This window comes from Ursus arctos, unplaced genomic scaffold (genome assembly GCF_023065955.2).
Source record: "Ursus arctos isolate Adak ecotype North America unplaced genomic scaffold, UrsArc2.0 scaffold_1, whole genome shotgun sequence".
Lineage (NCBI taxonomy): Eukaryota > Metazoa > Chordata > Mammalia > Carnivora > Ursidae > Ursus > Ursus arctos.
Window position 1 is genome coordinate 78,496,600 of NW_026622763.1, and position 26,309 is coordinate 78,522,908.

General features: G+C 39.5%; 1 protein-coding gene across 1 annotated transcript in view; it reads left to right on the forward strand.

The window, feature by feature from the left end:
* Window positions 1–4,113: 4,113 nt before the first annotated feature.
* Window positions 4,114–26,309, forward strand: part of CD28 (CD28 molecule) — a 31,361-nt gene continuing 9,165 nt past the window's right edge. Inside the window, exons 1-3 of the mRNA XM_026492138.4 lie at window positions 4,114–4,385; window positions 24,509–24,865; window positions 25,107–25,231. Of these exons, the coding sequence (XP_026347923.3) occupies window positions 4,163–4,385; window positions 24,509–24,865; window positions 25,107–25,231 (705 nt within the window). The 5' untranslated portion in view covers window positions 4,114–4,162. The remainder of the gene's footprint in view (window positions 4,386–24,508; window positions 24,866–25,106; window positions 25,232–26,309) is intronic.

The following is a 26,309-nucleotide window of genomic DNA, read 5'->3' on the forward strand; positions in this document are numbered from 1 at the left end:
ATATTCAACAATCCATTTTGGTTGATCTAACAAACATTTATTCAGCCCATTGTAAATGAGTATGAAATGGAGATCCATTAAATCTTATTTCTATTCTCAGGGTGGAAAGATTCACACATTTTTGTGAGATATGAACAACTTGTTGAGTAAGGTATTTTCATCTCCATTTTACACGTGAAGAATTCAGGCTTCTAATTTCTAGGATCGTATAGCTACAGAGTGGCCTAACTGGGATTTGACCCCCAAGCACAGGACGGCAAATCCTGTGCTTTTAGCCATTGAAATTCCAGATGTGTGATTTTCTCCCCATATCTACCATTTCTCCAACACCAGCTTGATGTCCTACAATTCAATTTGGTTCTGACACTGTTTAGGTGGTGTCAGATCCTGCAAATTAAGGGCTCAGTTCCAGGACATTGTCTTCACTTCAGACACCATTTCCAAGTCTCAAATTGTCACTTGTACTTCCATCTGATTTACCTATGAAATGGTTTCCTACCACTCCTTGCTCAGGTTCAATAAATTGCTTTGAACAGCTCACAGAACTCATGAGAATACCTATTTACCGGTTTACTATATTATAAAGAATATGATAGTGGGCGCAAATGTACAGCCAGATGAAGAGATATATAGGGTGAGGTCTGGATTCTAAGTGCTGGAGCTTCTGTCCCTGTGGAGTTGGTGTGCACCCCCCTCCTAGCCTGTGATATGTTTACCAATCCAGAAGCTCCTTGAACCCTGTAGTTCAGGGATATTTATGAAGGATTCATCATGCAGGCATAATCAATTATTAACTCACTCTCAGGCTGTTCTCTCCCTGGAAGATAAGGGTTGGGGCTGAAAGTTCCAACCTTTTAATTATGGCTTGATCTTTCTGGTGACCAGTTCCCATCCTAAAGCTGTTCAGGAACCCACCAAAGTTGCCTTCTTAGAATATAAGATGTTCCTATCACTCAGGAAATTCCAAGGGACTTAGGAGCTGTGGGTCAGAAACTAGGGTCAAAGACTCAAATAGTAAAACAGAAGATGCTCCTAGCACCTACCTTTATTGATTAGGAAGTTACAAATGTTTTAAGAGCTATTGGCAGAAGCCAAGGACAAAGACCAAAATATGTCTTATATCACAGTCTTACATGTTCTGAGATTCTCTGCCCCACCCCCTGCACGGCTCTTACCCCCAGCCTTAGCTCCTATTATGTTTCAAATAGCCTACAGAATTTGGTCCCTTGTATTATACATTTTTCCTGACAAGCCATGTAGTTAGGATTTCAGTATACTTGTTGGTTGATTAAGGTCATTTATTTCATCATGATGCATATGTCGTTGCATTTCAAGACCATGTGTGGATTTAAGCAATCTGGAATTTCTTCAGAAATGTACAGGTGCAGGTTTATGAAACACAGTTTGATTTATATCTCTTCCATGCCATCTTGGGCCATTAGCTCTTTTCCTCCCCATACTCCAGTCACACAGGCTCTAATAAGACATCTTGTTAAATACGCCTTACAACAGAAAGGTAATACACATTCCCTTTTCTTTCATCCTGAAGGAATTCACAATACTGGGGAGGATTGAAAGTAGGGAGTCAGTCGAGTGCTGTGATGAGGGAATAGTTCAAGTTTGAAAGATCTAGGCTTTTGTTTTGTTTTGAGAGAGAGAGAGAGAGAGAGAGAAGGTGTGCACGCAAGTGGGGGGGAGGGGCAGAAGGATGGGGGAGAGAGTATCTTAAGCAGGCTCCCCACTAAGTGCTGACCCTGAGAGCATGACCTGAGCTGAAATCAAGAGTCAGACGCTTAACCCACTGAGCCACCCAGGCACCCCAAAAGATTTAGGTTCTAATCTTGGCTGCACTCCTTCCCGACACTTCCTAACTCTCTTTCAAGGCCAGTCTTCTCATCTGTGTAGTGGGGATAATAATAGCATCTTCCTTACATGTTGTGTATTAAACGAGACCAGGCGTGTAAAGCGCTTGGTACATTAGTACTTGCTATTATTATGGAAAATGTAGTAGGGTCTCAGTACTATACCCCTGTACTGAAATGGGGTCCTTATTCTATCTCTATCATTTCTACTTCTCAGTATATGTGAATGCTGTTGAATTTCAAGAGGAAATGTGAAAGGATTCTCATGAAATGATTTACTTCTTTAGTGGAATACATTTTAAAAAAATTCAGTTTGTGTTTCTTTTTATTCTAAAGAATGAAAACCAAATAAGGTTGGTCAAGTAGTGAAATCAAGTACACTTAATTATTGTTTTGTGAGTTTGTGGAAGTCATCTAACCTCTCTGGGCTTCAGCCTCTGCCTCTGCAAAATAAAGGAGTTAGACCCGATAATTGCATGGTTTCTTTCCACCTAATTTGACTCTATTAAGCTCTGCCATAGATACAATATTAACTAGATGCTATACAGTCATCCTTAATATACTTGAAAATAGTTATTAACTCATGCCTTAGCCTTTTTAATCAATCATAGGAAAGTTTGGGGAGTCTGTTTCTCCTGTATGTATTCTTAACCTGTGTAATGAGTTTCAGAGCCTCAGACTGTAGACCTGTGTAGTCTGGTGGCTCCATAATTGGGACTATCTTTTAAAGAAGGGCACCTTGTCTTCTATAAGTTGTCCCTGGAAAGGCATCAGGCCCTGGGTAGGCTATAGAGGGTCAGATGCAGGAATACTGGGTCAAATTCTAGAAGTGAATCTTCCGCAGGACTGGGAACATGACTTTATCATTTACCTTTAATTCAGAAGTGTAAGCGAAACATTTCCGAAGACCAATTGTTCCAAACGGCAGAGAGAGATGTCAGTACAAAAGGGTCACCAAGATCTTTTGTGAGAAAATTGAAATGAAGACAAAGAGGACCTGTCAGCAGACAAAATACTTTTGATCTGTCATTTATCAGATGAGGAGGAAGAGACATGAAGACTTCTTCCGATTATAGCTAGATCATCAAAGATATTCATGGTAGCATTTTAAAATAGAAAAAAAAATTGTTAACAACACTAAGGGATTGATAAGCAATTTGTGATATAATTATAGGATGGAATATTTTGTATCAATTAAAAATGATGTTTATAAAGAATACTTAAAAGTCATGGGAAAATGTTAAAGGTGTAACGTAATAGTATATACCTGTTGAAAAATATAAATAAAACATGATATTAAACATGTAAAAATCTTGATAGAAAAACATATGAAAGGCAACGGGCCAGAATATTAACAGCGTTTAAACCAGGGTGGTAAGATTATGGGTGAGTTTTGTTTTAATAATTACTTTAAACATTTCAAAAGGTAAAATGTCTCTTTTAATAAATTTTTCATGTGAAATATATCCTGCTTTAACAGTCAGAATAAAAAACCATGTAAGCTATCTTAAAAAAATACAGAACACCCCAAATTAGGGTTTAGATTATCAGGAAAGGAGAAAAAATTACTAGGAAGGTTTTGAGGTAGCCGTTGAATACAAGACCTTGACCCGGATGCCAGATGAGGAGAGCAGGACTGGCCCCACCAGCGGGATGACTATATGCCGACGGCCTGGCCCGCAGAAGAGGGTTGCAGGGGTGTGGCTGCTGGCCCGGGGAGCCTGCAATGGAGCCTGCGTTCATGCCTCTAACTTAACTTTGAACAGTTCCTTGTCACGCTTTTGGACTCTCCCTTTGCTCAGGAAACCCCCTTCAGATGCTCACTGGGTTGGTGCTTGCAGGTGGGGTGTGTTCCTCAAAGTTCCTGGAAGTGAGTTGGGGGAGGCTCGGTATAAACTAAGCAGTGTGTGGTAAATGCTCTGTAGGGTTACCTACGTCGAACACAAAAGTTCAATTCCTAATATTTGTAACGCCTCCCACGCCAGTGTGGATGCTTCCCAAATCCTCAACGTAATTCTTGTTGTCTTTTTGACACAGTCTCTTCCCATGCAACGAAAATCTCTCCTCTGCGACTGGCTTTCTTCCTCCTTTAGAATACTTTGTTTGCCCTTAAATTCCTGCTGAATTTTAAGCACCTGTTTGTATAGCTCGGATACGTGTGTACGGAGAATAATTCTCATGAGCCCATCATAGAGTAACTGACATTCTTTTTCAGTGACAAGAAAAGCTTGTCTTTAAAAGAAGAGGAAAAGTCTAAAGTCATCAAAACAATGTAATATCCTGTGTGAAATGTTGCAGTCATGATGCCTTGTGGTTTGAGTCCCTTGATCATGTGCCCTGAGGGAAAGAAGTTGGTGGGAGCTGTGGATGACGAGACGCTAGGGCTGTGGCAGGTGCGTCTTCAGTTCCCCTCACACTTTGGGCTCCTCGGGGAGGAGGGGCTGGAGCCCTGGCCCACCATTAGCACAATGATCCTCAGGCTGCTTCTGGCTCTCAACTTCTTCCCCTCGATTCAAGTAACAGGTAAACATTTTTGATTTCTTTCCTCCTCTCAGTTTTTCTTGCCTAGTCTTCGGTTGGCTTGGCTCATCTTAAATTTCAGACGACTTATGAAATGTGGACGTTTGAAATGTAGTTTTGCTCTCACATGGCAGCCTGTTTATGAAGAAACTCACTGAGTCTCAGTCTACCGTATAATATTTTAACAAACATTCTTTGGAATTAAATAAGATTTATTTAGCTATTAATTGGTAGTGTCCCAGGAAGCTATACAAATTATGCTTTTTAAAAAACTTTAAGACAAATGCTATAAGTAGGTTGGTTCTGAAAGATCTGGATTTAGACTGCCAGGATTCATATCGCCCATCCATTTCTTACTAGCTAGCTAACCTTAGACTAGTATGTGAACTTTCTAAGCCTCGGTTTTCTTCTCTATAAGTTGGGGATGGTAATAACCTCCTCTCAAGGTCATTGTGGGGATAAAATGAAATAATTTGTGTGAAATGTTCAGTACAGTTAGAGGTCGGCTTGCAAGATGAATGTTAATTGTAGTTACGATGTCTACTCAAATTGAATTGAGTGTGTCAAAATGAATTTCGGAGTCATTACAGAAGGTGGCACAATGCAAATGCCCCAAAATTACTTTCTTTTACAATTGACTGAAATTTGTTATCTTAGATTAAAATCCCTTAAGTTCCCAATGATGAGGAGGAGGATACACCTAACACAATTGTAACAGAACCCCATGTCAGATGAAGAGACCAAGGGGTACGGATGTTAATTTGTCCAAGGGTATACAGATATTAGTTATTGGAGTCAGGGTCTGAACCACCTTCATCTGACTCTTCAGCCTAGGCCCTTGACCATGACATTATTCCACCTAACGTGATATGGTTTATAATTTCATAGCTCCAGATATATCCAGGGTTATACCATCTTTGGAAAATCACAATTCCAAACAGAAAGAGCTTGTTGCTTTGGTGGGCTGGAGACAGGTGTTTGCTCAACTTGTTCTCAGAATTAGAAAAGTGTCTCACTTGGCTCAAGATTTGTACAGATTAATGAGCACACTGGGGGCGCCTGGGTGGCTCAGTCGTTAAGCTTCTGTCTTCGGCTCAGGGCGTGATCCCAGGGTCCTGGGATCGAGCCCCACATCAGGCTCCTCTGCTGGAAGCCTGCTTCTTCCTTTCCCACTCCCCCTGCTTGTGTTCCCTCTCTCGCTGGCTGTCTCTCTCTGTCAAATAAATAAAATCTTTAAAAAAAAATGGGCAGACTTAAGTAAGAATACTTCTTTTTCTCTTGAAGATACATTGAAAAGCCAGTATCTTCAATTTTCTTTCTCATTTCTCTTGGTGGGTGTGGAGACTGCATTATTTGCTGTTATTCTTAACATCGTGTGCATGTGCTCCCAACGTGCACTAGTGAAATATTTACATATACACCCATCTATTTTGTTGCCTTCTGTGCCAGTGAGTACTTTTACAAACTGTGTGTATTTATAAAATGTACCCCCTCGGTGAAAGACATAAGCTGGCGAGCTACGTTATGCCCCAGTATTTGGTGCCAAGCATTTAGAGTTACCAAATATATTTTAAAAGAATCTTTAAAATTTATTTTAAAAAAGGTCTTTAAACTCTATTTTTAAGGGATCTTTAAAATTTATTTTTAAAGATATTTATAATTTCTTCATTGATGACACAGTAAGAGATAGACAGAATAGGCAGAACGGAAAGAGAAGCTCATTCTCACAGAAACTATTTAAGTATTTGTACACAAAATGCTTTCCTGATGTGCTCTGTGGACATCCATCTGTCATCAACTCCCTGAATCTCTTTGGAAGATGTTTTTTGTAAGACACAAAGCTTCATATTTTTCCTTTAGAACGTGCATTGAAAGGGGGGTAGTTAAAAACCCTGTTAAGGATACACATATGTGGGACCTTTTTTTTTTTTTTGAGATACAAGTATGTTGCAAATGCCAACTCACCCCCATAACAACTTTGAAGATTTGATGCTGAGTGGCCACCTAATGAAGTAGGGAAGAAGTAGAGAAGGCACGTTTGAAATTCTTCTCTCAGTAAAAAAACTTTTGAGATAAAATAACTACAAAATACAAAAAAAATGCATGATCTATTCTAATCAATGGTGCAAAACCTGCCATATGCTCTTTGTCTCTCTGTATTTGCCTTCCATGAAGAAGTTATAGATAAGGTAAAATTCTTTGGTCACAGTGTAATTGTCCTCCCTAGCATTAAGAGAGATATCTGGTGTGTGTGTGTGTGTGTGTGTGTGTGTGAAGAACAGTATTACACTGTATGTTAACTGACTGGAATTTAAATAAAAACTTTTTTAAAAAGAGAAAAAAGGAAGAACAGTCCTTTTTTTCCACAAATTTAAAAATTCTAACTCACTGGCTTGCAGCGTAGCTTAAAATGCTTATTCTATGAAGGTTCAACCTAACCTGATTCTTCATGATTTTAATGATGCTGTAGAAAGATTTTTATGGCTAATTTAAAGAAGTATAATTTAGGAAGCATGAGGAAAACTTCACTTAGACAATTCCTTTACTAAAGTTCCATGTTTCCTACCAGATTTGAGTAATTGTGCATTTGAGATCCACAAATTGAGAGGATTTTTTTGGATTTTCAAAGAGGTAGCTTAAAACTGTAGTTCCTTTGAAAGGGGACCAATTTGTGACTGATGATAGAAAGAGTGTGCATATCATAGATGGCATTGTTCAGAGGTTTTTCAGCCAATATCAGTTATTTTTCAGCAAGGCTAATCATCCAGTATGAAGATAAAAATTAGGACAACGCCACTTATTTTTCCATGAGAGGATTTCTTTTCATTTCTCCCCAAACCTCAGCAAATAAACCGTCAGAATGGCCAGTTGGAACGTGATTGATTTCTCCAAGGCTTCTGCATTTCCCTTGGCACTTCTTTTTCTGAGAGAGGCACAGGAAGCAGGAAGGTAGTTGATATTTAATAAAAAATCCTCAGCAAAGCAAGGTCATTAAAGACTTCATTTTTAGTTCAGCAAATGCCCCCTTTGAGGTAGTTGTTCATAATGGCAAGTAATTGGCCTCTTACAGGGAAGTGCTGCCATGAGGCGGGGCTTGGGAAAGTGAGAGAGAGAGAGAGATGAACCTTGAAAAGGCCAGGTCATCTGCAGATTGCCATATCTGCATGTCATCCACTGCACGGTAGCCTGTTTTATTTGACTTAAAAAAATCGGCTTGGTGTCTTGTCATCTCAAGTAAATTCAATGGGCATTTCAAATGTATAGACACTGCTTAAGACAATATATTACTTTCTATTTTTTTTAAAGCAACCATCTAGAAAGGACTTTTATAGAAAGGACCATAAAATCAATAACAATATGTCAATATCAAGAAATAGAATGAGTCATTTTCACAGACTGATTAGAAAGAGAAATGAATCTGTGATCATAATTCTGAAGCTCTCACATTTTTTTATGGGTGGGGGTGGGGATTTCATTGTCTCTTTTTAAGATATAGACTGTCCTCCCTTTTAATGTCTTCATTCTGTTTTCATGAGTAGACAAATGCCACATGACTACCACTCAGCTTTTACCATGTGTGGATATTTTCCTTCAAGTATTTCTTGTAGGCAGTGTGTTGACATTTACAAAATGAAATTTTTATGCCACCAATGTCCTAGAAGAAAATTCCATTCGTGGTTTATCATCTTTAAAACAATAACTCTTTATTAACTAGTATAGGCATTGATAAGGAGACATGATTGCGAACTTTCTTGTCTACAAATCAGAGGGCAGGCCATCTTTCAAAACACAGTTATTTTGTAGCAGGACTCTGAGAAGGATAAAATCTTTCATTTTTCCTTTCCATCTTGGTTAAATTTTTGCTTGCCTTTTTCTCAAGACGTTTGTTACTCGTGGAACTTCACAGAGGTCGGTACTGTTCTTCTCGGTGGATGATTTAGCTGAACTTCTGGAAAAAATGACATCTGGGTGGTTTTGTGACTGACTGAAGGGGTCTCTGGTTTTTGAAGCTGTGTTAAGGAATCTGCCTCTTTCATGGTGACTTCTTGCTACTTTTGATCTTAACATGGCGTTGTCATAAAAAAAAAATGGTACCCAGAGCTTTCAGACTGACAATTGTTGCATGAGAATGGATCCCTGAAGCTGGAGGGAAGGTGACAAAGGCCCCATGGAGAAGTGGTCGCAAAGTAGGTGTCTAACTTCTTGCTTGTTACCCTCACTTTGAGGACTCTGAACATCAGAAGAGAGGAGCTCTGGATGGGGTCAAGGGCTACTTGGTCATTTGTTAGAGAATGTGAAAAAGAGAATTTAGACTTCTTTGGCCTTGGTATTTCAATGTTAAGGTCATAGGCATCTGAACTGGGTCTGTGTGTCACCATGTGGGTTACGTATGTTTATGCTTTCAGTGCTGAATGAAAATCTGCACAGTGGTGGAGAATTTCTTACTTAACTTTGAGCTGCAACTTTATCTCTGTATCACCATTATCGTCATCTTTTTCATTTGTCATCATCTTCATTATCTGTGGGACTCGGCCAAGGTAACTGTGTTAATGGTTCCTGATGGTGTCACAAATGTCACCCACTCATAGTTCACTCTGACCTCTGATCTGATCAGGGGCCCTTTTCTTCAGTATCTAAGTGAACCTTGTGGCTCACAATTCACCATGTAAGGTATTGATTACGGCAGGAATTCCTGTTCATCACCCACTCATTCATACAAGAATCTGCATTATTGACATGTCTTACATTGTCACAGTGACATAGATTCCCTTGTTAGGAATGTAGGTGGGTGTTTGATTTTTTTTTTTTTTTTTTTTTTTTTACACTTGCTGAGAAGGTAGAGGGTCGTTGTGCTTTTCATTGCTTAGGGATACTTGACGGATGATGAAGTGTCAGAACATCACTGTGGCTGTGTCTGCAGGTTCCATGTAACCTGATGACTTTCTTTGGTATTGAACACTACTACTAGCAAGGCTACATAATTTAAGACAATCTTTAGGAACATGGGGTCCAGGAGGGTTCCATTTCTGATTCACAGACTCTGTCCCATTGACTGGGTGAGAATGGGCACACATGAGAAGAATGTTTCCTTTTACTGAAGCTCTCTGGGGGGACTAAAACAAGGTATTACTAGGTTACTGTTTTCTAAAGTACTAGGTTCCTGTTCTGTAAAGTGCCTCCTTCCTCTTACCCTTTAGCAAGACAGGTCTTCATTCATGTGCTCATTCAATAGGTATTTATTAACATCTTCTAGGTGCTATTCTAGGTTCTATGACTGATACAAAAACCCAGTTTGAGCTTCAGTGAAGTAAAAATGAGAATTGTGAGATCTTTCTAGAATTTTTTTCTTTCAATTTAGCATCATTGTGAATGATTCTCTGTTTGTAGTAATTTATTTTATGGCAAACAGTTATAAGAACTGGTGAATTCAACCCCAGACATTTAGAGATGGGCGAGAACTTAGATATCTCTCAAGCTATTGAAAAGGTGGTTGTGTTGATGGCTCCTTGAAGATGCTAACAATGTTTCCTGGCATGTTTTGGATGATAAGGCCTTTTGCATATCCAATCAATCTTTTTTCACACCCTAATATGAGATCCTTAAACCCAAAATTGCAGCTTTCTTCACGGTCTCACCTACCTGCCCTCTGTGTTAATGACCTTTCTGATGCTGTAGCCTTCCTGGAATTCCCTCTCTCCCCCTTTCCACCTATCCAAATCCTACTCATCTTTCGCTTTATGACTATAGTGCAAGATTCATCTCTTTTGAGGAAGCTCTCCCTGGGTATTCAGCCTTTATTATGTACTTCTAAGAGGCATTCCAACAGGAGTATAACTCAATCTAACAAAGATTTATTAAACCTGTTATATTTTAATCTCTATTGGAGTCTGAAGGAATATAAAAAGAGGAAAAGAAGTGTAAGGACTTAACTTAGCACACAAGAGCTGCTTGTGTAATTAATCGAGTTCTCTCTGCTTCCACAGACGTTTTGATCCAGTTGAGAAGACCATATATGACACGGTATAGCAGTGGGAAATGGATAGCTAACTCTTGCCTACTTCCCCTGCTGTTTCATGCCTTAATGACTTTGCATACATTATGTAATGTAATCTGAAATGTCCCCTACACCACCCACTTGAAGAAGCCTTCCCTGAGACCCTAAATGGCAAAGTGAGGGGCTTCCTTCCTTCTCAGTTTCCCAAAATTGTTAGTGCATTGATACATCTGTTCCCCCCCCCCCCCCAGACTATGAGCTCTTTGCAGGCAGGATCATGTCTATTCATCATTATAACTTCACAGCACAGTGAAGTTATGTTATTCCAGCACAGTGCTGGAAGCATTATAGGTGTTCAACAAATATTTGTTGAAGAAGGAAACAAATGAGTTAGTACTAAAATGAGCAAGTGTAACATTAATATTCTAGTAAGATTAATATGGAATAGTTAACATTTATGGGAATTGAATGGGACATTAAAGCTAGATACAATGTGAATGGATGATGTTATTAATAATAATGGCTAGCTAATACTTACTTTGCACTTATAATGTGCCAGGCACTGTTCTCCCTGGCTTTCCCTATATCAAGTCATGTATTCTTCCCTGAAATCCTTTGAAATAGTTGCTATGATTACCTTTTCTGTAAGGTGAGGAAACTGAAGGATGGAGCAAATAGAGCAATGTGCCTATGGTCACACAACTGGTAAGTAAGTAAATCCAGGCACTTGCTCCAAGGGTTCATATTCTTACCAATTCCATGTTACTTCAGGAGGGAGAAGAAATACAAATAAAGAAATTAAACCAGGAATGTTGTTCTGTGTTCTTGGCCAGAACTGAATGTGTGGAAGCATGGAAAGGTAGGGTAGAATCAGGTCAAACCAAGGGCTGAACACTGATACCCCAAGTTTGTACTTCATTTTCAGGCATTGTGATGCAGCTGGAAGCTTTTGGAAGCAGGATGGTCTAGAATGTATAGAGACTAATGGCAAAGAGATCATGTTAGAAAACTCTGCCATTGTGCCAGGATGAGGGGTAGTAGATTAGAATTTGGGTAGCAAAGGTGGGAACAGCAAGAAGGGACTATTCTGAGGGATGCTTGAAAAGTAGAAATTCCAGGATGTAGTGCCTGGTTTGTGAAAGAGAGGGAGGGATCAAGAGTGATGTCAAAGTTTTTGGCTTGATAGAGGAATGGTGGTATTACCACCTGAAATCAAGATGTGCAAATGAGTTTTGGAGCAAAATAATGTTTAGTTTTAGACACATTGAGTTGAAGTAAGGGCTTGAAATGGCAGAAAAATGTCCAGTACAAACCTGAAGGAATGGGAGCTGGGTAAAACGAAAATATCTAGGAAACCCATCTTTGGAGTAAAGTTGATGTCATGGGAATGGATAATAGAAATGAGAGAGTATACCTGTAGAAAAGCAGAGAGTTGATCTGAGTCTGGAAAATGGCTCTGGTTAGAAGTCAGCTAAAGAGGATGATGAACCAGTAAAGGAGACAGAGAATGTGTTTGGAGAGATAAGAGGAGAAAGAGGTGTGACAGAACATCACTAAAGCCAAAGGAAGAAAGAATTTCAAAAAGAGACAGTGCTTAATTGCGTTAATTGCATAAGGGAAGAAGTGGATAGTGGCCTGGGAAGGCTATCGATTTTGACTAAAAAGAGGCCAGTTGGGACTCTTGAGCTTAGACAGAATGGTGGGGAAGGAAGATAAGACTTCAAAAGGTCAAGAAAAAGTGAAGGGGAACAAAATAGAGACAGTAGAAAGAGGCAATTGCTAGGTAAAGTGAAGACAATTGGGAACTTCTATCACCTATAATGTTCACCATTTCTTGTACATGGTGGGTATGTAATAAATGTTTGCAGACTGAGTGACTTCATTATGTTTGAGATGTGGAAGGAACCAAGTGCGCTTTCTGAGTGAGTGAGTGTGTGTGTGTGTGTGTGTGTGTGTGCAGTGTTGATGGGGTGGAGGGGAGAGAGGGTCTTTAGGAAATAAAAGAGGAGGAGGGAGAAAAATAAAGAACAGAGGCAGTTCTCACTAGGAGATGGGGAGGGACATTTGGAGCACAGAGGATGGGAGTATTAGAGAGAGGACAAACCTCTGAGAAGACTGGGGAGGAAGAGAAGAGATTTATAGGGGCAGAGATAGATATGTTAGGATGAAGCAGGGGTGGGTGAGTGATTCCATGCTGGCATTCCTGACATTAAAAACTTTTATTTAAAAAAATGCATATTTAATTCTCTCAGAACAGGCTATAGTGTTAAACCTATATCAACAAAGGCCACTGGATACTACATACCTTGACTTTGAAGACTCAGCCCATCTCTATTTTAAATTTGCTTGAGCCTTCAAAAATGTACAATATGGCTTGGCTTGGCATCAGCTTGTGGCTGAAACAAGAGGGTCAGAAGATTCAGATCAATCATGCCCAACATCATGGGCAGGGCTCCAGTTCCCAGACAGGAAAGTTAATCTCAGCATCTCCCTGTGTTTTTGGGACCAAGGATGTAGCCTCTTGCCCTTGGCTTTGGAGAGGCCATGTCTGTTTTTCTACACCCATCCCCCCCCTTTTTTTTCAAACTTTAAAGCCACTGATTTCTCAAGGTAGGGGGGATGTAATTAGGAGTTTTAGTCTGTTGAAATGTGACAAAACTTTTCGAGGCCTTCATTTCCTCATCTGGTATGTGAGGGGGTTGGACTTGAAGACATTTCAGGTCTATTTCTGGTTTAAAAATGCTTCTTACATGGAATAAAAATGTTGGTTTTTTATCAGTTTTAACAAGACAACTCAACCACCCCACCCCTTTGTGGATGGTTGTATGATCGGAGAGAGAAAATATGAAGAACTGCTGAGCAGCCATCTCTGAAATTGCTTGGAGAGACTGCAAACCAGGATGTTAGGTACAAAGATGCTTAGAAATTATGGCAGGACTTGGCCTTTGCTCTTTCTCCTCCACCTTCCTATGTAACGTTAAGGTTCCACATAGTAATTATTTTCAAACTTCCAGGTCATGATGTTTGCCTAGAAGATTTCGTATGTGTCAGGCTCTTTGGAGATATAAGATTGAATTATTGCTATACCGTTCATGTAGAAAGCTATAAAGCCCTAGTTACCCACTATTTGTACTACAGGTTTTTAGGGTAATAAAATTGGGTATTTGGGTGTGGTTTGGCAGCTTTCATATAATCTCAGGTGCTCTGCCTTTTTGGCCTCTTAGATTATCCTTCTAGCATTAGGAGCTGAGAGGACAATTGTAGACCTTTGAATTGTAGGGGCTGGGTCACATCACACCCATTTACATTGCTTTGTGTTTAGGAAGTTTCAGTCCTAGGGTGCTCACACCCTGCATTGTTGGGCAGTGTCAATGAGGATTAGGGGTGGATGATAATGCAGGCAATGGCTTTCAGCAGGTTTAATATTAACTGTCATCCTAACACAGATGGCATCCTGATATACATATCTGTCTTTGACTTTCTTGAGTTCTAGTCCAAGACATCTAACTCCTGGACCTTTCTTTTGGGATGCCTTACCCACCCCTCAAACCCAGTATATCTAAAACCGAACCCAACAGCTTTTCTCCAAAGAAATGTCCTCTCTTGACTTCCCTAATTTAGTCAACAATGCCTCTGCTTTCACCCTCGCCCAGCCCACAAACTCTGTGTCATTTCTTATTCTTGTTCACCATCAGTGAGCACAACCGAGTACCGACTCCTCATCTGTCCTTTCCATCCCAGCTGCCCGCTCTGCACCTCAGGCCCTGTGAGCTCTCATCAAAGCTATTGTCACAGGCTCCGGATGGGTCTCCGCCTCCGGCTCTGCCCTCTCTCCAGCGAGTACATCTGCGCTACTGTGTTAACCTTCCCCAAGGGGCACTTACTACCCTCTTCTCAACTCAGGTGTCCTCAGCATCTCCCATTGCCTTCTTAATAAAATCCATGTGCCTTTTCTTGGCATTAAAGGCTCTCTATGATTGGTATCAGCCGTCTTTATGTCTTTACCTATTTCCTCTTTATGTAAATGGAATGCTCTGCTGGTCCCCAATAAACCTTTATACTAAAAGCTATTTCCTTTATCTTAGCCTGTCTAAATTTGCCCCGGACTTCATGGCCCAGCTAAAGGCCAGTTTGTCCACATAAAAGCCTCCAAAATCATTTTGTCTGGAAACAAGGCCTCTTTTATATGACTGTTGTGACAGGGCTCATGGACCATACATGGCTTTGGAGTGTAGCTAACTGTCTATTTACCTAGGATTTCTCCTAGAAGAAAGAGGCTGTATCTTTTACATTTTCCCATCTCCCAGAACCTAGTACATTCAGTTCTATTATTTTTTTTACTGAATAATGCATTACTTCATCATGGCAGAAGTCAGAATACCAAAGAACAATTTTCTGACACATCGAAATTTCTTTTCAGAAAGTACTCATTGATCATGTTGGTAATTTTTCTCTCTTCATAATTAATAACTAGGTACTCAATTGGGACTTTTTGCTACTGAACTATTTGACCTCTGAGTTACTTTCTGACAGTTGCATGAAGCACAATAGTTTTTTAAAAGGACAAGAACAAATGTCCTCTACACTCTAGTGTCTTCCTGTGTATTAACATAGATGAGGGTGGAACATGGAGCTTAGCTTGGTGCTGGTTAACAGCAGCTTGTTGAGTAAATGCATTAATTAGGTTTCTATTTCTATTTTTATTGCTACCCATCTATAATCATTTGTATTTGTTTGAACTAAGATCTCTAGATTTTGTATAAAGTGACCCTTTCAGTAAGAATAAATGTGCTTGACAGAACTGATAGTTGTACGCACACCATCTTGGGTAGGGCTGGTCCCGTGGTCTATTTCTCTGAACAAAGTCATTGCATCTGTCATGGGCACATGTCATGCAATGACATGTGGCCTCCTCTACATGATTCTCTTTCCTTCTGGTTCTGGTAACCTCATCCTGCTCATGCCCTTTTAGACCTAAGGGTGGTCATAACTCTGCTGCCATGGGCTGCAGTTTCTAGCATTTGCCTGTGGTTCCACACCTTCGCCGACAGTCCTTTTATAAATACACCTTCCTCTTATTGCCCAGTTTGAGTGTGCCATTTGTTTTCTGCTGGGATCCTGAATGAGACAACATATCTGTATACACCACATGCTTTTTCAAAGCCCTTTTTTGGGGGGAGCTTTCTTTAAATCTTTATTCCTTGTGAAAATGGGGAGAGTTCAAGATGACAGCCATTAGAAAACTAGATGGAATGACCGCAAAGTTATTTTGAAAATGTAATGTGTGTGTGACTATTTTTTCCATTTTATCATGAATTTCAGAGTCTGGCGCCATTTAAGGTGTGCTAGGTTATTCATAGCTTTGTTTTTATCTTCCTAGTAGCTCAAGGAAGATGGCGAAAGTCCGATGAGTGTTTTGTACTCCTGTCTCACATCTGTATGAGGCTGGGCCACCAGCTAGAGTTTAGAGTCACAGACAGAGGAAAGAGTCACTTTCCTCCCAGAAAGCACAACTGGTCTCACAGGTTCCTGAGCAAACACTGGATTGGTCTGTGAGCAAGACTGTCCCTTATGGAGCCTAAAAAGGAGCAAGTGGTCAGGTGGCCACGTGTTGAAGGGTATCCTCGGCCTGAACAGGAAATGTACTCAGAGGAAAGTTACAGTAACTTCACCAGCTCTGTGGTCAGGAGGGAGGTGCTGTACACCAAGGAAACCAGCGTCACCTTCACAGAGTGTTCACAAACACCGCAGGGCAAGATGGTTGAAAATAGAAAGCTTTCATTTTCTCTGGTTCCTGCCTGACATGTTAAATTCTGTTCAGTCAGAATTTTAAAAAAGGAAACGGCGTGATTAGGATCTTACGATCTGATTTTTAAGCTGCAAAAGAAACTGATTGTGATGTGCAGAGATGGAACCCAATGAAGTTCTTAAGAGGTTCCGAGAGAGAGTCACATTGCTAATTAAAGACCTATCATATCTCCTTTTACTGCTTCCTTAACGTCTCAATGCAAATGTCAGTCTCGAGTGCTGTCTACTCTACTCTCTGGTTCACTAGCCTCTAGGTGCCATTCTGTTTCTCTATGGTGCTATGATAGAGAAAAGGAAAAATGGCATATCATAAATTAAATATGATAAATATATGCAAGTCACAAAGGTCCTGAGGTTAAGAATTTGCCCAATGAGGTTTAGACTGAAAAGTGACTTCGTGTATTGACTAATGTTCATGTTCAAAGTGTTTTCGTACACACCTGGGCAAGCTGAAATAAAAGAGCTGGGATGGCATAACTACTGGTTGTGGATCTGAAATAATTTATAAGAGGCATTTCATGTGACGGTATTGTCTGTAGACCTTATCTGGGGTCCATCTAGAACCTTTAGGAAGTCTCTGAAATCATAAGCAAAATGTTTTGTGCGCATGCATTACAGGCAAAGAAAGTTTGGAAACATACTTTTTCTAAATATGACCATGAAATCAAGTGAATCTGCTGAATGCACAAGGTTGGTTTTCTGAATAGAACATTCATGATTTCAAACATTATCCTAGAAACATTAAATAAATAACCTTAGCTCTTCCATTATTTGTGTGACCTTGCTTAAAAAGTCACTTACTTGTTTTGTTTTCAGTTGTCTCCTCTATAAAATAAGGTTTTGGCTTAGATCACCTCCAATGTTCCTTCCAGCTGAGCACTTTTTGCAGGACGGTATTCCAGCAAAATGGTGGAGAAAACAAAATTTTAACTTAGTTTTGTCCTGCTTCCACTCCATTTACTCCCCTACTCAATGGTATTTTCCTAACTCTCACTTCTAGTATCGTCCAATTATCCGTCCAACTTCGAGAAGATCTAGAATCAATCACTGAAATTGTGTTGAAATTTCGATGCAACCTAAAAGAGGGAAAAGAACAATAGACTAGAAGTCATGAAGCATGAGCAAAGTTGTAAGCATGAGCCACTTGTCCTATAAACTTGGGCAACTTGTTTGACCTCTTTAATCTCAGTTTCCCCATCTGTGAAATGGGCATAAAGATGACTGTCCTATTTATTTACCTCACAGGTTAATATGGAGTTCATATGAGATAAAATAGGAAAAAGCACTTTGTAGCCATATGAATGTAGGCCACAATTATTAATTTAAGTCAATGTGTTTCCCACATTGCCTTTAAGGCTTCATCTTCTTTTGAAATCCAAGCATTAACTGAGTTGGTGAGGAGGGTCCTTTCAGAGGCAGGTTTCCTTCTCTGGTGCTTGGAACCACACCCAAGAGATGGTTATCCACTCCACCTGTGCAGAGAGTTGATGGTTATTAATACAGTAATTGACCCATTTACAACAGGCAAAAAGGGAAAGTTTTTTTTTTTTTTTTGTAACCAATTCTCATGGAAGCACAAGTAACTTCCAATTTTCTAAAAGTCAACTGTCACAAGATTCACAGATTATCTGTGGGAAATCTTTTAGCTCTCACTGCCTTTCTTATAAGGAGCAGATAAGTACCCTTTCACCTCCAATCTTACTCTTCATGTTGCCTGTTGTTAAGGAGGAGTTGTGAGGGAAAAGAGGTTTGAGGTTACAGCTTCCTGTCTCCACACCTTTAGCTGATTTAGCTGCTAGGAAAGGCTTTGAAAGCAAAGCACTAAATTCATCATCAAAACAACTTGTCAATTCAGTTAGAGAAATGTCAGTCAAGCGAATCTTTTGATACCAGAAGCAAATACAACTGATGGATTGACAATGTTTCTCTTCTAATGCAGTAGGTTTGACCTAGGTGGACCCTGTCTAACTACTCACAAGAAGGAAAACCAAATATCCACAGGGAAAGGCTAGGTCTGCTAAGACCAAATTAACCTGAAAATGGGTGCTTTTCACTCCTAACATGAAAGGAATCAAATACAAGTTAGTATAGGCAAGCTAAATATTTCTCTAGTGTCTTCTGAATCTGGATATTTTCTTAAATTTTATAATGTGTTCTTAAATTATTTGAAGTCCTGTGGATTCCCTGAAACTCAGAGAACCAAAAATAAATTTCAAAGCCAAATGTCATTTGATGTTTCCGTTATTGGTAGCTGTGACTTATCCATGTTAATACTCTACTCCAATAGAGTAAGGGGTGTGCATTTTCACAATGCTCCATTTTAAGAAAAACATAAGAATTGTTGTGTCTACTGTTAAGTTATACTGATCACATATATTCAGTATCATTTAGAGAAATTGGTTATCTTTTTCTACCACCACAGGTGAATTTCCTTCATTTAGTGTCTCTTCAAAGCAGATGTAGATTTTGAAGTCCTATGAGATGCTTTCTCACCTAGGCTTCTCTGTATGATTGACATGAACCAAGGTGGGACCAAGGGCTATCAGGGTATAAATGTTGAAAACAAGAAGTTCTATCAGCCAATCTTTCACTTGGGTTGAACCCTAAACTAGGAGACCATTGCCACACACTAGCACATATTTGGGGAACCACTTCAAGCATAGCACCTAACTTTAAAATTATGTGTTGACATGGAAGACAGAGAAAAGTAAACATTGACAAATATATTGGACATCTCTTTTTCATCAAATGGCCATATAATCAATATTTTTAAAGCTCTTTCCCAATAAATTTTAGTACAAGGAGTCACACAAAAAAGGACTTTTCCTTCCCCTTTGCAGTTGTTGGATGTGCCATCAAGCAGGAGAATATTGAATATGTAACAGCCAGTGAAGACCCTGAGATCTTGGATTGCTTTTCGGTGAGAGATTGCTCAATTTGTAGTGCTGAGTTAGAATGGGTTCAGAGAAATCCCCTTAACTGTGCTGAGGTTTGAATTTGAGGGCTCCATGGATGAACAGAAGGAAAGTCTATCTTCTAGTTATCTCGCTTTATTATGCTTTGTGAATGAAAAACAGTTTCAGGAGAGAAAGACCACCACTTCTACCTTGTGAGAACAGAAGACAGTGAACTAAGCTCCAGGCAGTCAACTGTGTTCCCAGGAACTTTTGAGGTAACTAGTATTCTCTTTGCAGTGATCTTTAGGCTGGAAGAATGTCTTTTTCATAGCCCAGATGTCTAAACTTCACCTCAGTTTCTCATAATGAGTGAAGAAGAGATGTAGGTAAAGGAAAAACAGTATTATTACTGGTTGGCCTGTATGGCCTGAGGATAATTATTTTAAGCTCCTCCTTCTCCCTCCCTCACCACATCTAAGCCAATGCTGAGTTCTGCCAGTTTTAACCTGTAAATATTTCTTGAGCGCATCTACTTCTCTGTAATCATAGTTCAGGCCCTGATCACCTCTTGTCTAGGCTACTACGACTGTATCCTAGCTGGTCCCCCTGTTGTCATCTTATGCCCTTTAAATTTACCTTCATATTTTTACTAAAGTGGTATATATAAAATGAAATCACCTTTCTGCTTATGACACTTCAGTAGGTCCTCACCACCAGCAGGAGAGCTCAAGCTGTGAACCATGCTTGTTTTGCGAATCTTGTCTTTTACAAGTCATGGTCCAGCAAACAGAGGCAGCTGTAACTCTCTACATCTGTCCTTATCTCCTCTGCAAAGACTCTTCTTTTTCTCTCTTTGTCTTGTACTCCCTGTAGTCCACTACCTCATGCCCTATTCTCCACCACACACTCTCCTACTTCACTTCACCCCTGACACAGAGGCTCATCTTGCAAGGCTTTTACTTAATAAACTTGTTGAATAAATGTATGCATACTTCCACACTCAGGTCAGCAGTCACCTTCAGAAATCCTTAGCTGATTCTCGAGTTGCCCACAGAAATGCTGTGCAGATCACTGTGCCACTATTTTAAAAGTAGCTGTTGGTGTATCTTTCTTTCCCACCAGACTGTAAGCTGCCCAAGGATAGAAACTGAGCCCTGCTCATCTTTGGGAAATAGATTTTTCTCTTCTGTGTGCATCTTGGGAGGGTGTCACATTCTGAGTGGTCGAGACATATTAAGCAAACTACTGGAGTATAGATGCTGAGCTTCTTTTCATTCTTCCCTCTCCTTCTCCTCTCTCCACCTCACTGTGGGTGCTGGGAGAAGGAAGCCAAACTGGGTCACCATCCAGGGTTTCTCTCCAGCTTTTCTTGGTTTTTCTGCTTATGCTCCCTTTTATTACCCTAGCAAAGAAGTCCTATTCTAGCCAATCCTTTTTTTTTTTCCTTATGTCATCTTTCAAAGGCAGAGCAGGAAGAATTTGACTTCCCCTTAACACAGAATCCAAATAATTAGGAACAGAAACAATCCCTGGAGGGCTCAGTAAACAGAAATATCAATACCTAACCTGGACTCCCTGAAAAGCAGGGGAGATGCTGGCATTTCTTGCCGGGTTTGGTTCTTTTAATCAGAACTGGCCCAGTGATTCTTTCTAAGTAAACAAAGAATAAAACCAAGCAAAATGAAACACAACAAAAACCAAGTTGAATTTCCCTATCATGACAGGTTGAACTTTTTGGTTCTTTACATGTGTTTTTCAGTGCTTCTAGGGGGTGTTTGAATGAATAATAAATGAAGCTAATGTTGTTGAGACACAAATTTTGAATAAGGAATTAACGAGATGGTAATCAGACCTAGCTTCTGATAACAATGACACAGTCAGATTACCACCTTTCATTTATTGATTATTTAATGAGATCCTATCATTCATACAGTAGTATACAAAGAAACATAACAGATTGTCCTTGCTCAAAGAATACCGGAAACTGGAAGCCTAGGGGAAATAAATACACACAAATCAAAAACTCGAAGCGTATGAAACAAGAGGTGTTCCACGTGCAGAACCTGACCAAATGGCAAATGAGTGAACAGATAGTAATCATTTTGAGACCTGAGAAGGGAGAGACCCTCTAGGCCATGAACTTAGCAAAGTATGGAAAGAGGAACGTGCGCACATTATGTTGCCGGGATGTTAACTTAGACAGTCCAGCTAATTGGGAGGATTGGGTTTGAGGAGATGAGCCTGGAAAAATCTGTGGAGGCCTAGGATTTGAGGATAAGAAGTGAATTTTCAATTGTTCAGTCACTGGTTCTCAAACTTGACTGCAAATTAGAATCTCCTGAGAAACTAAAAATGCTGATGGCTGGGTCCTATACACAGAGATTCTGATTAAATTGACCTGGGAATCAAGGGTTTTTAAAGTTGCAGCTGATTCTAATATGCTGTCAGCTTGAGAAATCTGTTACATGACGGTGATTTTCAACCCTCACTAAATACTAGAATCAAAGGGGGAAATTTTTATGATAGTACTAAAGATGACCCACAGAATGGGAAAAATATTTGCAAATCACATATCTGAGAAGGAACTTGCATCAAAAATATGTAAAGAACTCAGATAACTCAACAATAAAAAGGCAGCCCCATTAAGTGGGCAAATGATCTGAGTAAACATTTCTCTAAAAATGATAGACAAATGGGGCACCTGGGTAGCTCATTTGGTAAAGTGTCTGCCTTCAGCTCAGGTCATGATCTCAGAGTCCTGGGATCAAGCCCCGCACCGGGCTCCCTGCTCAGCAGAGAGCTGCTTCTCCCTCTCCCTCTGCTGCTCCCCTTGCTTGTGTGCTCACTCACTCTCTCTCTCTGTCAAATAAATAAATAAAATCTTTAAAAATAAATGACAGACAAATTCTTTAAAAAGCATGTAAAAAATTCTCCACATTGTCAGTCATTTGAGAAATGCGTATCAAACAACAATAAGATACTGTTTCATATACACCAGAATGGCTATGGTAAAAAAGATGAATAATAACAAGTGTTGGGAAGGAGGTGAAGAAATCAGAATCCTCAGACACTGCTGGTAGAAATGTAAAATAGTGCAGTTGCTTTGGAAAACAGTTTATCAGCTCCTCAAAAAGTTAAACAGAGTTACTGTATAACAGAACAATTCCACTCCTGGTATACACCCAAGAGAACTGAAAGCATATGTCCACACAAAACTGTATACATCAATGTTCATAGCAGCATTATTCAGAATAGCAAAAAAGTGAAAGTAAATGATGAATGGAAAAGCAATATATATATAACAGGATATTATTTGGCCATGAAAAGGAATGAAGTTCTGATACATTTTACAACAGAATGAACCTTGAAAACATCATGCTAAGTGAAAGGAGCCAGACAAAAAAGGCCATATATTGTATGAGCCCATTTATATGAAAGTCCCAGAATAAGCAAATCCATAGAGACAGAAATATTCAGTGGTTCCCAGGGGCCTAGAGGAAAGGAGGAAGGAGGAGTGGTTGCTAATGGGTATGGGATTTTGGTTTGGGAGCAATAAAATACAATATTCTGGAATCAGATAGTGGTCATCCATTTGCAACTTGTGAATATAATGAAAAAACCACAGCCAGAAGGAAGGAAGGTGAGGGGGATGAGCAAAATGGGTGGAAGGGAGTGGGAGATATGGCTTCCACTTGGGGAATGAGTAAGACATGGGAAGAACGGTACGGCATAAGGAATACAGTCAATGGTATTGTAATACCATTGTGTGGTGACAGATAGGAGCTACACATTGGTGAGCATAGCTTAACTATAGAGTTGTTGAATCCTATGTGGCACACCTGAAACTAATATAACATTGTGTGTCAACTATACTCAAAGAAAACAAAATAAAACCCAACCACTGAATTGTATACTTTAAAAGGGTGAACTTAAAAAAAAAAAAAAAAAGAGTGGCTTAATGGTAAATGGATTATAGCTCAGTAAGTTGTGTAAAAGAAAATGAGAAGAAACAATACAAATCCCTTCTCCTGTCCAGCATAGACTAATTAAATCAGAATTTCTGGGAATGGGACCGGACATAGGGTTTTTTTTGTTTTTGTTTTTTTTACGTTCTTGATGTGCAGACAGAGTTGAGGACAATGCAGGTGACAAAAAGCTACTAGTAACTTAGTTCTACACATTTTCCTTCTTCCCAAAGCAAAAACAAAACACCTGAGCACTTGAATGCAAATCCAGTTTAAATTGTAGGTTTTATTTTAACAGGTTTTTATTTTATTTGGCTCTTCAGTATGGGTGTGTGGGGTGTTGCTTCAAAAAACTTTAAAAAAAATGCAAATAGGTTGACAATTATTAACATAACCCAAAATAACAGCAATTTTTTTTGGGTCTGTATTAAATTTTGAATCAGAGACACAAAGCCATTCATTGTTTTCGAGAAATTCATTGTTTTAGAGTAACGGAAAATTTAGAGAAATTTGCAAAGTTGATTCTTAGTGGTTAAGTGGTCTATTTCTCAGGTGGTTGTAGTTTACTTGGGTTTTTAGTCGTAGCTTTGCTCACCATCTATTCAGCGATTTTAGACAAATCATCTAATATTTCTGGGCCTCATACTGTCATTATAGTCATATGCCAGGCAATGGGGATATGGTGGGAAACAAGATGGAATAGATGTGTTCTCTTCCTTGTGTAGGTTATAATACCTAGTTCTTTGCTTTAAAAGTGAAGAGATTGAACTAGATGGTCTCCAGATTCTTTGATCATTTACTGGAATAGCGTAGAAGTAGAAAAATGGAGTAGAGGGGCAGCTCTTGTATACCTCTTCCATCTCCTGTGATTTAAGGGAATGGCTATGTGAAGTTCTTGAGAAGGCTTCTCTCAGAATTTGCTATGGAAGGTAAGTTAAACTCTTTGGGTTATGTCTTCTCTTAATTTTTATCCTACTCTTGGAATGGCCAATAAACACAGTCTGAATGTTTCAAAACATTTTAATTCCTTCACAAAAGCCTGTATCAGAACTTAAAACCAAATCTATTTGTGTATCCGTGTCAGGTGTTAAAAAGCCATTTCCAAGGATCCCACTCAATCAGGAAGACACACAATTAAGCATGATTAACATCTTTGGGATCTTAGTGCAGATTCAAAATTTCCAAATGCATAGCTGCGGTGCTCAGCGCCAACAGAAGGCCACATTCTGCCCTCCAAGTGAAAACACGCTTCATTGTTCCATTCAAAGGAGGGTGAAAATAATATCAAAAGGCAAACTTTTAAACTCTCAGTATAATTATCTTCCAAAGAGCTCCTGCATCTTCTTCTGCCAAGACAAAGCCTTTGCTGGAGATCTGTTTATTTTAAGATGTCTTGATTTCAGAAAAAAAAAAAAAAGTCCTCATGCCCTTTTTCTAAGCAAATGATTTTTCCTTCTTTAGAAAACAAGATTCTGGTGAAGCAGTTGCCCAGGCTTGTGGTGTACGACAACGAGGTCAACCTGAGCTGCAAGTATACCCACAACCTCTTCTCAAAGGAGTTCCGGGCATCCCTTTATAAGGGAGTAGATAGTGCTGTGGAAGTCTGTGTTGTGAGTGGAAATTACTCCCATCAGCCTCAGTTCTATTCAAGTACAGGATTCGACTGTGATGGGAAAATGGGCAACGAAACAGTGACATTCTACCTCCGGAAGTTGTTTGTTAACCAAACGGATATCTACTTCTGCAAAATCGAGGTCATGTATCCACCTCCTTACATAGACAATGAGAAGAGCAATGGGACCATTATCCATGTGAAAGGTAACACACAACTCTAGCAGTGTGCCGCTCTAAAGCAATGGTTTTCAGTGGCCGTCTTGAAAACCAAGTCATGATCTGGGGTGGGGTTGGATAAATCCCAGAGAGGAAGTCTACAAATTCAACACTAGTGATATTTTGCATATTTTGGTCCTTTTCCCACTCTTCTATAATGTTCAGAAGGAAGGAAATGTACTCAAGTGCCATTCCCATGTTGTTTAACCCACTCTGTTCTATTTTTCAGAGAAACATCATTGTCCAGCGCAGCCGTCTCCTGAATCTTCTAAGCCATTTTGGGCACTGGTGGTGGTTGGTGGAGTCCTAGTTTTCTATAGCTTGCTAGTAACAGTGGCTCTTTGTGCCTGCTGGGTAAGAGAAGCAACACTGCTTTTGTGTAACATTTCCACTGCACGTGTAATCTGAACATGTTCAAGAATTTTACCTATGTGGTTCATTTTCTGTTTAACGTGTGATTGTTATTATTATTGCTGTTATTTCCCTGCTAGGTTTGGGTAGGTTCTCTTTTAGCCTGTTCAACTTTATCTGAGATGAAAAATCTAATGTGAATCCTATTTTCCAGAAGGCAGTAATTAGGTGGCCAGGCAGAATAAGAAGCTAAGTGGGTAAATCGGGGGGTGGGGATTGGGAGTCTTAGGGCTAGTTACTTTTCTTCTCCCCATTTTGCAATATCATGATGATATATAAAATAGTTTTAATATACACGTATGTATAAAAATCTAAGCAACTTGAGAATCTAGGCACTGAAACCAATGAACAATTTTGGTTCAGGGTCAAAAATTGTGAGAAATTTGGCTACTGAAATTATGCATTCAAACCTAGCAAAGAAACTAGGTCTGTTTATCTGAGTCATATTTTTATCTCCTCTGAAGCAGTTGAATTTCGTGAGGCCAAGTATGGTTGCTGTCATTATGAAACCATAATGGGAGTTAGACTTTTCTGAGCTCTCAGCACTGAATTAGAGTTTACCGATTTGTGCAAATGTTCATGTAATGAACTTGGTGTGTTTTTCTTTACCTTCTTCAAAGTTGAAGTTTTGAACACATCCTGATGACCACATCCACTGTTATGATGGGACTCCCTTACCAACGATCTTTTCTTTACTCAGAAACCTCCCTTTCTCATGTACACTGTGTGGGACAGAATAGCTCCTGCATTGATTCCATGCTGTCTTTGAGTTCCTTCCTATAAGTTAGATGCCTCTATGAGTCATTTCGTCAATAAGAAATGTAGCTGCTCAAGGATAAAGGACGATTTCTTTTGATATTCACCATCCATCCGGTATTAAGCATATTTAATGTTTAATGAGTGCTTATCAAATTGATGAATTGGTAACCCTCAAAAAGGCCAAACTAAGGGCTTAAATGAACATATCATTAAGACATATTCTACACATTTAACTAATCCATATATGGGTCAGTGATTTCTG